Here is an 18,544-nt window from a genome sequence, read left to right as displayed (position 1 = left end):
GTGTAAAAACTTGGAAGCAATTGATCATGCAAAGAAATAGTAAGCAACATAAAATTAAGAAAATTGTTAACTTTACAAGGTTAGAAAACATCCCCGCATAGAAACCCCCAGCCTAACTGGTGGTGCAAAAAGAACGCATAAACCAATAATGAAGTACAGAACAATATTTATCACACTGATGTAAGGCGGATGCTAAATGAAGACCTTTACGGAATTGTAAAAATAACCAAATACTTTGTAACAAAAATAGTAAATGAACCAACATATTTGGCTCATAATCTACAAAAGAGAAAGCACCCTATTCCAGGTTCAATGACAACAGTTCACTGATTATATTATGAAGACGAAATCATGAATCAGTTAAAGTACACATTTTAAAACACAAAGTTGGTTCACGGAGGGCTAGATGACTTTGAAAACAACAAGCCTTTATAACAAAGGTGCTTCGGTTGGGGGGAAAACAGGTGTAGCTCATTAAGTTAATTACAGGTCTGTTGGCATGCCAGTGCCCTTCATTAACATAACATCGTGAGATACACCTGTGATCACCTCTTCTATTACCCCTCTGCGCTAAAGGCCTATTATCTAGGCATGTGGTAACTAAAGATTGAGGTAGATACTTAGCAACACAAAGAATTCAACATTTCATCTCACACACACACACACACGGTTAGTTTTGTGAAAATGCTTTGTCAAATGACACCTGGCAAATCAGTCAATAACAAAATCATCAGACTCATCACTGGCATCACTGATCTACCGTGGAAGCATGCCCTGAAACCAATAACTTACATTGAGCTTACTTCAAGCCAAATGATAGGGTAACAATGCTAGAATCACAGCATCACACGTATGACATATGTTTATTTTTTCAATGGATATATATATATATATCTATATATAGATATATAGATATATATAGATATACACATATACATAACTACCATATGGGACTAGTTTATGTTTAAATGCCCTGTTTAGCTTCTGCTTTCGAAATAAATCAATTAGGGTGGTGAAGACAGCCATAAAGGCAACGTTGCCATTTAAGAAGGCGGTCTTTTTGCTGTCATTCCTGTATGTTGCAGAATTAAGACACAAAAGGACAAATGCCAATACTACATAGATTCCAAATAAATTCTATGTATGAGCTCATTTATTCCCCTGCAGTATACAATTCCAAAGTGCTGGTTCAGATCAAATATTGAGAACATCTCTGTAAGTTTATGTTCAACATAATTGAAAGTATACCATATTGGGTGCATAAATAATTACTTCCAGCAGGGGGCTCTTTCGCATCACAGAATATGTCTGTAGTGGTATTATTTTTTTTCTGCCTAATGAGAGCATTGACAGCCTTACCCTCGCATGCACTTTTTTTTTACACCACGTTCAAAACAAAGAAGCATACGTTATTTGTGTATAAGTACAATACAATTAAATTGTCTTCAATTTTGTGTTCTCAGAAATAAAATCCCTATAAATCAAAGGTTTTCAAGAAACCTTTCAATATTAATCATGGCAGAGACGAAATCCCACAGATAAATAAAAAAAGAAAAGGTCAAAAATCTAAACCTGAAAACACAATGGTAAAGCTCATCTAAAATGCTTTAAGGGCTCAAATCTGAACATAAATTGATGCTCTGGTCTATATACCCACTTCCATCCGTGTACTGAATGGACAGAAGGGAAACTAGAAGCAGGCATCTCAACTTCATGGAAATCACAACAGACTTTGCAAACTATTCTCTTACTATTTCCCAGAGTTTTAAAACAAATGTGATTACCAGTGTACTGCTATTCTTAGGAAAATTGTGTTGTAACTTAGAATTTCTACAGCACATATCACCATCAACGCCTGCACACTCAATCTTGATTGGCTGTCAGATGTGAATGTGAAGCGTTAATAAAACATTTAAAAAATCCAGTCTGGAGACGACACGCGTTCACATTTAACTCAAGTTCAACAAGTGGAAAACCGGGCGCCAGTGCCTGATGTACTGGGAGCAGTGATATAAATAAATAAAACAGCAACTGTTCAAGTAGATTTGAGAAGGCTAAAGAATAAACTGCTGAGATGGATCCCAGCAGTATCGTACCGAGTGCAGTAAGTAATGTGGCATTGGAGGAACATTGAGGAACATACACATACTTACAAACAATGGAGGAATTACAGCAAAACACTATGTAAACAACAGTCAGTGTACGTCAGCTTCTGAAATAACCTCATACGTTATCTACACAGGATAACATACAACCAAAAGAGCTTAAATGTATCATTACAAAGACGACTTGCTTTTGCAATTATATCTTCAGGTCCCATTATTCGGCCCATGAAGCAGGAGATTTAAAGGAACACTTATTCCACTGCCCGAGGCTTATTCAGAGACGGGCTCACAAGTGTGTGAGAGTGATATTCCATCACTTCTATAGCACGCACACTGCATTAGACACGTTACATTCTGCTCATCTGCAACGCTGGCACAACTGCAGCTGTTGTTGCTTTGGCGTTGAGCTGTTTGGATGTATAGCAACGGTTAAGCAGTGATATTGTTTCGATGTTGCAGCTGAAGGCCATTTGATCTTTCAGATACCAAACGATTCTTTCTGGCAGTTTTTGAAAGAGGAAAAATAAATTGTCACTCAAGCTCTATTAGTATTATAATGGGTATACATGCAACATTAAACTTGTTATTGTCTACCACTTAAAATAGCTATTAACGCTCCTATCGTTATGATATCCCGCATTTTGGTTTGCATATAGATTCTTACAAATGTTTCACACCTACGCATTAAAAAATATGCACACTTTAAACTCGATCTCGCTGGCCCGTTTATGCTTACACGAGAGGAGATAGGACATGCATGGAGAATAGAGACACATAAACATACACACGCACACACAAACATGTATACATACACACACACAGACACATATGTGACACACACACATAAACACAATAGAGTTGATTGATGGACAGATGTATGCATAGCAATGCCAGAAGAAAACATGATGGAGAAAACGAATCGTGTTTCAGGGGCATTAACAGACACGGAGATAATCGACATGGAATGCATTATAGATCGCAGCAGAGGTTGTGAAAAGAAAAAAGAAAAACATTAAAAAAAATACAGCATATCAAAAGAAAAAAATCAGAAATATTTTCTATTGCTGTAAGGGTTAACACACACACGCGCACACAAGAAACGAAAAACAAAAACACAAACAAAAATTGCAACCGCCGTCGGCCGCGGTGAAATGTCATTATGAGAGCGTGTCTCCGCCTCCCACACGGGGGGGGGGGGGGGGTTCCCCGTTCTAGGTCTTCTGCTCAGACCGGACTTGGGACCCGGTCTTCAGACGACCAGCTTAGCCGTTACGACGGCTTCTGGAGGCCGGAGGGAGGCAGTCCCCAGGTTCACACCGCCCAGGGGGGCCGTGGGGGCCTGGGGTACCAGGCAGGCCTGGAGAAGAGATCCCCGCTGGGCCTGGGATCACAGGATTAGAGGGGGACACATTACACACTAAGTGGTCTTTTGTAGAGGAAATATGATTTGGGCAGGGAGGCGGGGGGCGGGGATCATGCTAACCTGTGCTTAAAGCGGTAGCTTGCCGATTTAACACTTTAAGCCTACCGGTGGTGTAGTGGAGAAAGTGCTTTTAAATAAAGTAGTTCCACTCTCCACTATAGTCTGTGTTATTATATTTCATTCATAATGATAACTCAGACGCCCTCGCAAACCCGCGCTACCAACCTTGTTGTATCTTAATATGTATTTGGAAGTAAGTGAATTCAGATTTAATAAGGTCTCTCTCGGGTCAGCCTGGCTATTGCCAGACCAAGCTCCATCGTAGATTGCACGTTGGTCTTGGGAAGCTGCTGTCACTTTCTTCAGCACAAGAGGCGTGATCAACGGGCCTAATTCAAACGACTCTGTACGCAATTGGCTGCTTGCCGTCGCTTCCCTGTTGTCGTTGTGTTAAACCAGCCAATAGCGCGCCAGGGGGAAAAGCCAGTTTAGTGATTAGCTCCCGCAAAAACGCAATCGAATAGTGAAAGAAATGTATTGCCCTTTTGCAGGGAGAACACAAATAGCCGGCAGAATGGGCGGGGCCCAGTCTAGCAGGTAGGGGGATGCTCAAGAACGCCTGATGATACAGATGTTGTTGTGGACACGGCCTTCGGGCCGGGAGAAGACCTCCCCTTAGTCACAGCCAGCCTTTGTGTTGCATTGTGATAACTCGATGTATCACACCGCTCTTCTCAATGCTGTGGAATTCTCCGTTCACTTGCATGGGCCTTCCCATTCCGGCGGTCGATTATTTTTTGATAATTGACCGTTGCTAAGCATATAATCACCGCTGTCAAGGAAAGTGGATTTTTTGCCTCTGATTCACGTCTTTCGTATCACTCCGCAGGTAGTCACATAACATACCCCAGTGTATTTGGTTGCTAAGCGAAATCAAGGTCTTTGGCAAACTATTTACTTGCTGATCAACACTACGAATGGTAAATAAATTGTAAAAAGACACCATCTGAAGTTATTTTTTAAGTTTTGGCAAGTAGTCGTGTAATAAGCTGGATAATGTATAGAACGTCGCTGGTCACCCCGCCCTTTTGGGGCTTATTTACCCGATAATGACCGACGTTCTATACATTATCCCTTACATATTCCATTAGGGCTGGGTATTGCCAGGTACCTCACAATTCAATTCAATTTGATTCTTTAGGTCTTTATTTGATTCGATATCGATTTGATTAGATTCGATATTGATCCAATTGCTTCGATATCGATTCAATAATACGTGCAGATGACAAAAATACCTAAATATTATTAAGAATGAACCATTTCATAATGAATTAACCATTTCATTGTGCTTTGACTAGCAAAAAGGGAATACACCATTGTATAGTATTGTTCCTGAGCTAAACTTGCAGCATAAAAGTAATAATCATAACATGGACAAATGTAATAGGGCATGTACATTTAGGCATACTCGCTTCTAGATTGCAATGACTGTTGTTTTTTTTTAATGGAAATAATCTATTTCAAAAAATTCTGAATCGAAATTGAATCGAGAACAAATAAATTGCAGTGCATTGATGAATCGATATTTTTACCCAGCCCTATATTCCATCTCAGTGTGCTTACCTGGTGAGCCTGTAACCCCCGGTTCTCCAGGTAGGCCAAGACCCAGCTGACCCCGCTCCCCCTTCTGACCTCTGTAACCTGGGGAAACAAAAGACCAACTCTGATTGGTCCAGGAGTAAAACTTGTTTCGATTGGCACGGAAGAAGAAGATAAAGTAGAGGAGGGGAGATGTTGTCAGTAGGATTAGTACAAATGCCAGTGTTTTTCCCTTGAAGTCCTGTGTAAAGGTGAGCGTGACCTTTTCCCCTAAAAATAACAATCTTGGGCTCCATCTTGGCAGCGCAAATAGATTATCATCTCCCTGCTTTGGCCAGATGTGAAGATCCAATCCCGCTCTGTTGTCAATGCTCAGACGAGAGCGGCCCCAACAGCGGAAAAGAGCTGGAAATAGGCCACTATGAATTCCCAATTCTCGGCCGCCTGTCCTTTGAATAATAAAAAGCTTGCTGACATACCGTCAAAATACACATCATCAAACGAAGTCATCTGCCTTTGTCTTCTGTGAGTGAAAGGCAGCATGGGTTGGCATGGGCTAGGCTGTCAACACCGGGCTTTGAACATTTTCCCAACACAACAATCCGACGAACCGTGTCAAGTAGAGGTCAGATATAAGGTTCAGCAAGGAGACTCAGGGAACCAGACAGGCAGGGCAAGAATAAATAACCAAGTACGTAAATAACTACACAAGGAATGACTATATATTTAAATGCAATGTGTACGTGTTGAAATGAAAGTGCAAGTCATCTGTATCGCAGATCCTCACAGCCAGACATCCTTAACGCTACACATCCCCATGCCGTTTGCTCTCTGTGTTGTGTTTCTTCACAGAGGCTCCTACTGTAGGCCCCTGACAAGCCTCTAGACACCCAGCCATTCTCACTCTTGAAATAACATAACCCTGAAAATAAATGTGGTGCTGAAGAGACCGAATCAGGAACATGCTCGTCATGTAGAAAGACATGTCGTCCACGGGGTGGCAAACACACACTGATGCACGGGGGTCTCAAACCGAACGACTTGCGATATGCAGACACACACACATACACACACACACAAAAGAGCTGTATCGTCACTACATGCAAAGTCATACCAAAGAAAGGACAAAAAACTGTTCACGGTGGCAGCAGCAAACCCATTCATGAGTCAGACTCCAGACCAGCTGGCTGGGATGGAGTCAATCAGAAAAGCGTGACAAGTGTCAAGCCTTGCACAACACCCCCCCGCCCCCCCCAATCCCCAAGCAGAGGAAATTCTTTAGCACTCCCAGGAAAATAAAGAATAAGAAAGGGCTTGTAAATGCTTGGCCTTAGCGAGGGCGAGAGAGAGAAGGAGAGAGAGAGGCTGTTCACACATTGGCCACAATAATGAGACTTCTTTCAGAACTCACAGGGCCTCGTCCATCTCATCGGCAGAGGTGACGTTCCGTGGCGGCACACTGTACCGTGAGCCAGAAAAAGGAAATACGTGATATCATACACGGAAACAAGCCATCAGGGCCGCTGGAGATTGGTGCACTCACTGAGAAATCGAAAAATGCCACAGCGCGTCTTTACAGGGTGTGTGCACGCTCTCTCTTTCTCTCTCTTGAAAGTGAATTGCAGCCAGCATTTCTGGAGGCACCGTTGTTGCGCTGCGGAGTACAATGATGAACTATATAGCGCCGGTGCCACAAAGTGCTTCCTAGCTGGCCGTTGGAGGCCACGGCAGTCCGGGAGGTGGATGTCGTAAACAACCGTAACAGTATAGCAGCTCTCCATTGGTGGGGCTGTCTGGCAAATCAAAAGGCAAGCTGCAGCATCACCCCCCACTGACAGCTGGGGGGTGATGGTTATCGGCACATGGTAGAAAATGGGCTCAATAAAGAATATCCAGCCAGTCATGATTCTTGGTGTGTAATAAAGCATTTTCAAAACAAAGCGTTAACAAAAAATAGGTTTAACTCGAGCTCAGAGGAACAGTAGATAGAAAATAACCTAAAGTATAAAGTTTAAACCCAACAAACCAATAAATAATGTACATAAACAAATGATATATATTCATAACAGACAACTAACGGAGTCCTTTCGAAGACAATTAAGACTCATTAGGATTTTTAACCTACAATGCATTTCAAACTATTCAAACATAATAGTTAAATAAGAAACAAAACGGTTAAAGCTTATTCTAACAGGTAGGAAAAATGTTGATAATATAATCCAGTTCAAATGGAGGCAAAGACAAAAACAAAAGAGTGAAGAAAAAAGTGAATATCACAGAGGGGACATTTTTCACCATAAACTAGCAAATTTGGCATATTGGAGAAAGTCAAATTGAATATTCTCGAGGAACACGGTCTCCAGTGGAGGATGACGGGAAATAATGAGGAAATATTACCCAGAAACTTTCCAACAGAGGAGTCGACAAAGATAGGTAAAAAGGGTCTGGCTCCAGCACAGAAATTGCCCTTCCCTTTAACGTTGCATTAGTATTGGTTTGGAAAGATGCATTTAGGATCACTCATTACTGATTTAGTAGTAATATTTTTGTCATTTTGTTTTTGTTAAAAAAAATACTAAAACCATATCTAAGGTGGAAGAATGTGCATCCACAATCAACATTGGTTGACAATATGCATATTGTCCCCGTGGCTTCCACCGACTGCTGACTGTGAGCAATTGTTAAGAATTGCTCACAATTGTTAAAAATGTTAAGAGTTCTTCAACAAGTGAGGTAGATACAATTCACAGAGACAGGTCAATGTGCTTAGTTTGCTTTCTTTCTTTAGTTGTCTTTTTTTGTTTCGTTTTTTTTTAATGCACTTAAACACACAAACACACTCTACATCGCCTGTAGAACTCTGCTCAACGCACAACACAACAAACAGTCTGAGAAAACAGTCTGGAGGAAGAACGAAAGAAAAATAGAAAGACAGACAGAAAGAAAGTAAGACATACAGCCTGGCGGGCGAAACCATTACAGATGGCAAACACAGAGCAGAACGTGAGCTGTTTGTACTGAGGTGGAATGAACAATGTCCACCCCCTTGTTCTCACTATCTTCCATTTGTTCCTAAGGCTGCTTTCTGAACCGCTGCAGCTGTTCTTTTCTGTCCACAACCGATATCACTTTCACTCCTCAGCCAAATTCTTCCTTCCTCTGTCTTCGTGATTTCCCAGAGAGAGTCGGCGCGCCTCACACCTCCTGGGCCCTTCCACTGCCGCCCGGCCCCTCACAGTGCCTTGATATATAGGTCTAGCAAGGGAGAGATAGCCATAAATCCCCATAACAGGGCCTCAGCCCCCCGGTCTCATGCCCCAATCTACCGCACCACATCCCCGTTTTTTCATTAGAAGACAGAGGAGATAAAAAGAAGGGAGCGTACTTTTCGCAGGCAGGTTGCTGAATTATGTGGCAGATGACACTGCTACTCAAGGCAGAAAGGTAAGTGTATTTAAAGCAGCCTTGAGCACATCCCCCCTCGGTATGTACGGCAGACACACACCGCCTACGTTAAACACACTTCCATGTCATCGTCTCGAGGGTCTATTCCTCGTTACGGGTTCCCAGTGTAGCTTTAAACAATCAATGGTTGAAGAACGTTATGACCTGGAGTCTGACTTTTAGAGAGGGTAGTCAGGTCCAGAAATGGGAGGGAGTTAGGTTCATTTGTTCACAATTGAAATGACATTCTTTTGATTGATTGGCCCCTACCTTGAGGGCCCGGGGGTCCGGGTTCTCCTGAAGGGCCCGGGGTACCGTCCTTGCCTGAGGGCCCGGGGGGACCCTGAGTTATGTGGGATGCCAGCAGGCCGACTGGGGTCTTCTGCAGGGTGGCATAGCTGGATAGTTTTTCTATCAGAGAGAATCATCACATTCACACTGAGAATACGTTTTTGACTCCCCAAGTTCTTGGATGGATTTGAACGATTTTCGAGCAGGTCATCCTGTGGTGCAGTTGTCGCCCACGGGAGAACATCCCCGTTGCGTGTGTGTGACGAGCCACAAATGTGTTGCACACGATCCACAAATACATATGTTAAACTTGTGTCTGGTAAGCTGATATCCACACTCTCTTTCTGAACACCTGTCCATGTTGAAATCCACGTTCAACTGTGGTCATAGCTAAGTTTTATAAATTAAGAAGAAAAAACGTATTTTAAATAGGATGTTTAAGTAATTGATTAAATGTCACAACTAGTACTTGCACAATGTAGTTTGACGTAAATCCGCTTAAAATAATTCACTGCATGTACATGTCAGGTCCGTAACCGTACAATGTGAAGCTTTTGAAGATGGATGAAACGATTAAAGATGGAGGGAAACATACATACTTGTCTTAAATCGTATCTAGCATACTAGTACTTTACATCTGTTTACATTTGATATTCTGAGTGCTCCATCTGTGATTTCCAGCCACATGAGTGCAATGTCAATTGTCCAATACCTAGCGATAACGCAGCTGTATATGGTATAGATGGGTAGCCAATAGTTATTTATGGTTTTATTTTTCACGTTACTATATTATTAATTTGCTATGTAGTAGGGGCCATCCGTACATGTATAGGTCAGAGTCTACGTCACAGATCACTTGCGCCCTACAGAAAACATAGTTCGACTTCGACATAATACAACTATGGACTAACATAACACCTGGAACGAGAAAGGGAGCTACCTTTAGTAACAAGAACAATTAATACGGGCTTTCAAACGAACTAGTATTGGGCTTACATTTTCCACGACGCTACACATTAATCCGGTTGCGTGAGTTGGGTTTACAATGAAAAATAGAATGCATAAGACAGTCACATTTATTAGAATATAAAACTTTATTGAAAAATCAACTTAAGCATAATGAGTAGCAAAAAACAAAGATGGAAATGATTGGCATCACTGATGACTGTTGGTACGCTATAACACTGCCAGCGTGTATAGGAGATGAAGGAAGGAAGAGGTCCTGCAAGGGGCGCGTAGATTGTGCCTCTATAAAACAGAAACCCAGGTTTATGAGTGAAAAAAATTGGTATTCTCAACATTTCTCAATTAAGGGTTACTATTGATCAAAATTCACAATTATGTATTTATCCAAAACCGACTAATAAATCCATATTGACTTTCCGTTACCTAATTCTTCCTTCTGACATCCTTTGTTGGCCTGGTGATGGTCATTAAGCCTACAGAACTTGGCTTCAGCATCTATAAGGTCATACAACAGTGCTTAGGTCAATGCCAAAATAGGATGAAATCATATATATCAAATATACAACTGTATGAGATTTAGCACGGTTTTCGGCTGATGTCTTATGCTTATGGCCAGTATTGTCTTTGATCGAAAACTATCCAGAATTAAAACATAACATGAGACACTCAAACTTCATCAGGAATGCAAATTACTGAAATCTGTCGCTGTTCATCTGAAATGTGTTAGTTAATTGAATAATGAATTTTACTCACCTTCGTAATTGAAGATATAGCTGGACACGCAAATTTTTAAGCCTTCCTCTAGCACAGAGGTCGGATCTTATCAATAAGATGTGCGTAAAACAGAGCCCTAGCGCTCCAACTAGCTGACTAATCCGACGCTAAAATACAAATTTATGATTAATATCCCAAAAATGGCTGAGGAATGAGAAAGTAAACAAAGCTGAACAAGCACCGAGAGAATAGTTTAGTTTTAAAAGGATTAGATAAATGCGACGGGTTTTAAATATATTAACATAAATGTGCTGCTTAAAGCGAAGGAGAAGACTAGGAACCGGATGTGAACAACTGTAGCATGAACAATGTAGACCGCAAATACTTGGAGAATTATGTCATATTTTATCAATTTTACGTTATTTAATTTGTGGACCGCGGTACATGCAGTGTGAATCGTCTCCTGTTTGTAACGCATATTTAAGTCCTTAATAAACTTGCGCAACCATTTTTCACAGATGGGATGCAGTGGGACGCATCAGACAAAAACACAGAAATTAAATTATGTAACTCACAAGGGCTACGGATCCGTACATTTTTCGTGAATGTGGATGTGGATGTGGATATCATCAAGACACAATTGAAAAATATGCATTGGTGGGTCGTGAAATTTTTGTGTGGATATCATTTTACAAAACACAAGTACAAGATGTGTGTTTGTAAAATTTTAGCGTGGATATCATTTTAAAAAGGACAATTGTCAAGTGTCAAAGTATTTGTTGATTGTGGTAAACGCAATGGGAATTTTCTTCTGTGGGCTACAAATAATAAAGCCAAATCAAGCTTGCACATCCTTAACAATCAAGCAGTAAAATTCATCATCATCTTCAATGTATATTTACATCGAGACTATGTTTGTTAGTACAGTGTGATCATATCGATACTAGAATACAATTTGGGAAAAAGTTGAAACCTCTACCTTCAAACACCCGCAACACTTCATTTCGGATAAACATTTTAATTTCCTCCATGGAGCTGGCATCATTCTGTGTGGGAGAGGCGACACAAACATATCTTTACAATTATGAGGAGACAGCTGTTATTAGTGATTTATTCATGGCGGAACGGCAGCACAGTAGCTGCAGATAAGACAATAGCTATGGCATGGAAATTGATTTAGCTGCTGCCATGTGTTGTGCCATGTGCGGCACGAGCTCAGATTCTCTCCATATTGTGCGGGGAACATAAAGCTTGAAGTCAGAAATAATGAATGACTTTTATGACGTTGAAAGGATTTGATTTTGCTTTTGTTCGGTAAAAAAGAAAAGTAATTAAGAAAATGGGGATTAAAGTGAGCGACAACGTACCAGACTTTTCAAACAATAAGATGAAAACTTCTTATCTGGTATTTACTGAAAATTTGTTTCTTTCATGATCTCTCTGTGAACACTCCATTTCATTTAACAAGTCATAGATGCGCCATTGGTAAATGGACACATGTGAACAGCACAACTGACCCTACCTAGTGTGCTCCTAAGTGACAAACATATCACCTCATCACACTTTATCAATCGTTTGACTGTATCTAATTTAAATTTCTCTCTGCGTCACTGTCTCTCTTGGAATTCTCCTGTTACATAAATCCCTGTAAACACGATTGTGTAAATGTCTTTGACACACAGAGGGGGTATATTAATATTCCGAAGTGTGCTCCTATTCCTCCCACACCTTGCTCCATTTTTTCCCCTTTGATTTCCCCCCCACCCTCCCTATCTCTATCTCTCTTTGCCTGTCCTCCTCCTCTATGACCTTCTCCTGTGTATATGTTGATCAGGAGTGGGAAGCCAAGAGCAGGCTCCTCACATTTTTCCCAGAGCTTTTGTTTTTCGTGGATCTTACGCTTTCGTTCGCCCACGCGTGAGCTCTCCAAAAATAGGGAAAAAACAGCATCGGAATCATGGATACAAATTTGCTTCGGCTACGAAGGTGGAGACTAGGAAGCTAGGAAAACAGTTGAATATCTGATTAGCCTCGATAAGTCACCGGTTCAGAGTGAGGGACTTACTAATTGACCAGGGGGTCCAGGGACCCCTTTCTGGCCTGAGGGTCCCATTGGTCCAATTATCCCGGGGTCTCCCATCCGTCCTCTCTCTCCCTGGACCCCTCTGGCTCCATGGATGCCTGGGTCGCCCTGCAAGAACGTCAACACCGACATGCAAACGTCATTCATCTGCACCAGTAATTAATTCAATGGAATCTAACAAGGTTTTACTCTTTTACGACTACTGTTTAGTAGACGTTTTGGTAACAGGGTACATTATTAACCATTAATTAACTTGAATGTTGTGAATGTTATAATAAGCATTAACAAACAATGAACTAACAGTTAACTAACAGTTTACTAATGGTCTAGTTATCATTTAATGGTGTTCATGTTTACTAATAAAGGGCAGCAGTGGCTCATTATGAAATAATGAAATAATTCCTATTACTGCATTAACTTAAGTAAATTTAGGGTTAATTAATGTGTCAAAGTTATAAATTAGGGGGTTATGGATTTAGCCTTAGGGTAAGAGGAAGACATTGATGTTTGAACCAAGTGCCTTTTAGCTGGGAGTCAAACCCCCTAACAACTACACTGTCATCTACTAATGAATTAAGTCATCCACCACCATGCCTGCATGAGTTCAGTGGGGAACGTTTGACTCTATAAAAAAGGAAAGCAGCACAGGTTCAGGAGAACGGAGGGAGTTGGATTCAGCAACCAGCACACATCTTTTCAGAACTTTCTGTGACTTGCACCATTTCATTGAACTCTCGTTCCCCCCTCACTTTTGTTTCGAAGCCACTTGTGTCTCACCTCTCCAGAGGATCTTAGGCAAATTGTGTATTTAGGAGGTTTACTTCTGATCCCCTATTACTGCCATTTTGCAATAGATTAGTGTCTGGGTGTGACAGAGCTCTTTAATTGTGACTTCCCCACACAATGGAACAACTGCATTGAGCTGTAAAGGCTTCTCTCATGTGCCTGTGTGCATCGGGAGGATTAGTCAAATTTCATACCGAGCAGAAGAAGTTTCATTAGCATTCATTCGTTAGCTTTCCGCGCATGATATTTTACGCAACAACAACAATGGTTCCGGAGATATATATATAAAAAAAAGAAGGAAGAAAATAATGAAAAAATAAACGATGCCTCACCCGTTCTCCTTTAGAACCTCGCTCCCCCGGTCTACCTGTGGCACCCTTTGGAGAAAACGGGGGAAAGGGGGGGGGTTATTGTGGGTGGACAATATCGACGAGCAAGAGCAGGCAGATAGTGAAGGGCCTCAGCTCTGGCTCAACGGCACATGGGGATCTCATCCGTTTCCCCGCAGCTGTAACACCCATTCACGTTCCCTTATTGTCGTCCCAATCTGAAGACAACAAAACAAAACATGTTCATGCAGATGCACCGACTTGCCACTGGCGTTTTCGTCGGTACACTCCCACTGCCTAAATTACGCCCTTCCTCGTATTGTATTTCACCTTTTCGCAATGACATGAGATTCCAGCTGCTAATTTGTGTGAGGGGGCTTCCTGCCTAGCGCCCTGCCAACTGCATCTACAGCCCAACGCCGAGGGAGAGGACGAGCGAGGTAGAGAATACCTGTCGCTAGGCTCCGTGTCACCACGTCTCGCGTCTACCAATAGCTTTGCTGTCACTCCTCATTGCGCTCCTGTACGCCACGCTTCGCCCTACCTCCGGGAGCCGTCTTTGTATCAATTTCCTGTGGGATTACAGGAGCCATGCAAAAGACAATCTGGCGTGATGTGGTTTTAAAGTGGGCCTCCCTTTGTGTTAGACGGTCGCTGCTGCCTGCTTTAATCTGCGCCACTCCGTATTCCCCCATGCCTGATGGGATGCTTAAATCTATCATCTTTGCCCACAAAAAAAAAAATGAAAGAAGAGAAATCCACCCCCCTGAGCAGTACATTAAACCACACAGATGCTGAGCGAAGGAAGCAAAGCCAAGCGGAGTGTGAGGGGGGGGCGGTGGTGGGATGGGATGGGGGGGAGAGGGTGGTGATGGAATTAAAAGCCACCTCCTAGATGGCACTGTTGCATCGCGCAAAAGGATGCGACTCTGCAAGAGAGAGGAGGAGGAGGTGGAGGACCCAGCTGGGAGCTGTGAGACGGGGGGGGTTGAGGGTGGGCGGCGACAACGCATCTCAGAGCTGCCATCCACCAAGTGTCTCTCTGGACAACGCTGGGATTCGGATTGAAGAATAATCACGAGTATTCATGAATGACAATGAAAATATAAATAAAAAACGGTGGGAGGTCTCTCGCCGTGTTGCTCGAGATATGTGGTGATAAGGTCTCAGAGCCGGCGCTGTTAAAATGAAACAGTGTCCGCTGCAGGAGATGTTCTGCTGAGATGAGTACTGTGTGATGGTCGCTAATACTGACTATCTTTGCATGCGTTCTGTGAATGTGTTGGTGGGAATGCTAGTTGTAAAAGGCAGCGATTCATATCTTCTTCGGTGGGCTTAAAAGCAGCCAATACTGCTAATACTGAATACAGATTTTAGCTTTTGTCCATTTCAATAGGTATCGGATTTGAGAGAAATGGCTGATGCCATCAGTTCAGCAACATATTCATCATCGCCTCGAAGCATTGACTGAATAATTAAGATATGAAGCTTAAAAGTCAACAAAGCCTTAAATCTGCAGGATTCCATTTAGTTGTTATCGTTTAAAACGCTCAAATATGCAAATGCCCTTAATGTCCTCTCAGTGATGCCGTAGCTCCAGGGTCAGATAGAAATCTGCTGTGCCATCTCTTTGCGCCTCTGCTGATGTGCAGCACTTTCAACCGGGGTGTTTCACATAAAGCACTCACTTAACGTAACTCACCTCATATCCAGGAATCCCATCTTTGCCCGGCCTTCCCTGCTCAACGAACAAAAACACAAACAAAAGACAGTGGTATCAGCTCCCCCCCCTCTGTTTCCAATTGAGCAGCACTGTTGCACCCCTGGTAATCTGCACACTTAATGAGATAGCTGAGCCGTGGGATAATGATCCTGATTGCTGTGTGAACACTGTTCCATTCCCTGCTTACAGGGAAAATTACAGAAACCATCTCTGATGGTAATTACATACAGTAATGTAATCAGCTGCAGCACAACCGATTCTAAACATGGTCATTTTTTCTTCCCATACTGTCCTTGAGTTATGCCCACTTCACCTACATAGGGATAACTTCAAGGTGTGGGAGATTGAGCTGTATCGCGGCTAGCCTACATCGTAGCATTGGGGGCATGCTACGTAGCGTGCTAAGATGCTACGATAGAGAAGAAGCACGCATAGCACGTTTGGGTGTCGCATCCTTACGGGAACACCTTGCGGTCCCTCCGGCCCCGGGAAGCCCGTCTCTCCGAGCGGACCCCTCTCGCCCTGTCGGAGAACACAAGACGCCCGCGTGTCAGTCTGCGTCGACAAAGGGACGAGACGCAGAGTGACAGCTGAAAGAGAGTTAAAGGCTGTGGCTCACCGGCTCCCCTGGGGACCCTGGATCTCCACGCAACCCGGGCTTCCCCTGTCAATCAGAGACAGAGACACACACACACACACGCACGCACGCACGCACGCACGCACACACACACACAGGTAGGGAAGGACAGGAAGTGTTAAGGGGCCATGGCGTGTGTGGGGGGGGGGGGGGAGGTTTGTCCCTCGACTAACAAAACCAACTTCATCATCATTATTATTATTTTTATAAGGCCGACTTTGTCGATGTATCGTGACAGCTAATAAGTTAGCGTGCTTCTGTCTGGAGAGCAGATTGTGTGCGCTTAGGGTAATCTGTTGGGAATCCATTAACGGCGATCAATACAAGTGAATCCTAACAACCAGAGGAGGCTGTGCTTACTGTAGGGCCGTGAACTCCAGAGGGACCAGGCAGGCCGACATCACCCTGTGGACAAAAGTTTACCACCGTATTAAGATGGCATAATTAGCATCACAGGAGCGTAGTCTCACTCCAGGGTGTACTCCCAATGCCATTAGCATAGATTAGCAGATAAACCAGCCCCGGAAAGTAAGTGTTTTACCACCAACTTTCTCTTCAAGCGTCCTGTCATGTAGTCGTTCCACCATTCTGACATTCCCCTGAAGGATAATTCATGCAGGATGTCAGACTGAAACCATCAGCCACCCACAACACGCATGCAGACGCACACGCATAGGGCTGTGCGCGCCCACACACACAAACCCAGAAACACACACACAGACACACACACATAAGGCAACACACACATACACAAGTGTGTTTGATTGTGCATACACACGTTTACACACATGTATGTGTGCATACACAGACGTAAAACACAGTACACACGCACGGCAACACATGTGCAAGAACACACACACACACACACACACACACACACACACACACACAGATACATGGAAACACACACACACAAATACACACAAAGGCAGTCATAGGCTGTCAATCAGTGGCTGCTTTGCTATGCAGATTTCAGTACATGAAGGGCGGCTGGTAGATACAGGAAGTTACTTCTGGTTTATTTCCAGGTGGGAACATGACGATAGCACACAGAACATTTGTTAAGAAGGAAGTGGGAAGTAGAAAAATGTACCGTTTGCTTTTTAAGTACTCTGCTAAGGTTAAGGTGAAAGTCTTTGGCAAAGTACGATTAATCATAGTTCATTCCAAAATGACTTTCTATTTTGGACAAATGAGTTCCTTCGTTTGTTTCAAATGTTAATAAAATGCAGTAATGGTGATGGACTTGTAGCCATGGGCTCCGGTAAAACAAAAGCAACTTTCCCCAGTCCTTAATCTGATTTGGGTATGGAGAAAGAGAGAAAGAGAGGGAGGGAGGGAGGGAGGGAGAGAGAGAGAGATGGAGGGAGGGAGGGAGAGAAAGAAAGAGAGATAGAGGGTAGAGGCAGAGTGAGGTAGGTCGAGAAGGGGGGAGAAAGAGAGAGAGAGATAGGGTAGGCAGAGGCAGATAGAAGGACAGGGAGAGTGAAGGAGGGAGAGAGACGGTAGGTAGAGGCAGAGAGGGAGAGAGAGAGAGAGAGCGAAATGAAGAATGTGAAGTGGAAGAGAAAGCGAGACAAAGAGAGAGAAAGGGAGCGCGAGAGAGGAAGAGAGAAAGAAAGGGAGACAGTTCTCTGGAGTGGAGCAGTTACGTAGCTTACCTTCGCACCAGGCAGTCCTTCAAGCCCAGGCAATCCCATGGGCCCGGGCTCCCCCTGCCACAGATGACACACCGTTTAGTCGGACAGGCTGAGATTAAACGCCTCTCAAGTTTCCCCTTGCTGTTAGCAAAAAGAAAAAGTGATACAGCTATTCCTGTCCTCCACTTCCCTGTTCTCGGGCCGTGCAGCGTACAAAAGTAAACCGTCATTAATCTTTGGGCCGTCAATACATCTTTAACACCGAAGGGGCCCCGGAGACTCTGCAGGCACGTGCAAGGGATGAACCCCCTTTTTTTTCTGTGCCCAGTTCGTACGGCTTTAAAGTTAAATATTATAACCGGCTTCTCAATAAATGAGTCATCCCAGAAGGAGAGAGCCTAAGCCGCGGTGCTGCGCAGAGCGGGTCTGCGTGTGCGCACGTGTGTGTGTACCGACGAATCCTAAAGACCGGCTTTAGTCTGCATCGCCGCCGGCCATACAGGATGTGTGTGTGTCGGAGTTCAACCGAACCGCCGGCTGCACACCGAACACCAAGGCGGGCCGACACAAAACGGCACTACAAAAGAACAAAAGAGAGAAAAGAAAGGAGGGCTGATGGCCCATATCTGTCTGATGTGGCCGGGAGCCGCGGGGAGAAGGGCCATTAAACAGCAGCGTGGAAGAGGAGGGGCGGTGTGCTGCCTGCCTCCCCCCGCCGCCGCCCGCCGCCCGCCGCCGCTGCTGACACGGACGGATCGCGCGGGTAATTGTCACACATGTATATTGTCATGAATAAGCGAGCGA

General features: G+C 43.5%; 1 protein-coding gene across 1 annotated transcript in view; it reads right to left on the bottom strand.

The window, feature by feature from the left end:
* Window positions 1-3,316: 3,316 nt before the first annotated feature.
* The window catches only part of LOC307070523 (uncharacterized protein), a 105,545-nt gene continuing 90,317 nt past the window's right edge, over window positions 3,317-18,544 (bottom strand). Inside the window, exons 38-48 of the mRNA XM_079729027.1 lie at window positions 17,762-17,815; window positions 16,461-16,505; window positions 16,083-16,127; window positions 15,923-15,985; window positions 15,443-15,478; window positions 13,744-13,788; window positions 12,608-12,733; window positions 11,522-11,588; window positions 8,842-8,982; window positions 5,152-5,229; window positions 3,317-3,486 (exon numbers count right to left, since the gene is read on the bottom strand). Coding sequence (XP_079585153.1) covers window positions 3,368-3,486; window positions 5,152-5,229; window positions 8,842-8,982; window positions 11,522-11,588; window positions 12,608-12,733; window positions 13,744-13,788; window positions 15,443-15,478; window positions 15,923-15,985; window positions 16,083-16,127; window positions 16,461-16,505; window positions 17,762-17,815 — 819 coding nt within the window. The 3' untranslated portion in view covers window positions 3,317-3,367. The remainder of the gene's footprint in view (window positions 3,487-5,151; window positions 5,230-8,841; window positions 8,983-11,521; window positions 11,589-12,607; window positions 12,734-13,743; window positions 13,789-15,442; window positions 15,479-15,922; window positions 15,986-16,082; window positions 16,128-16,460; window positions 16,506-17,761; window positions 17,816-18,544) is intronic.

The sequence above is a fragment of the Pollachius pollachius genome, assembly GCF_949987615.1.
Source record: "Pollachius pollachius genome assembly, chromosome: 2".
NCBI lineage: Eukaryota > Metazoa > Chordata > Actinopteri > Gadiformes > Gadidae > Pollachius > Pollachius pollachius.
Note: the sequence above shows the minus strand (reverse complement) of the source record. Positions and strands in the feature narration are given on the sequence as shown.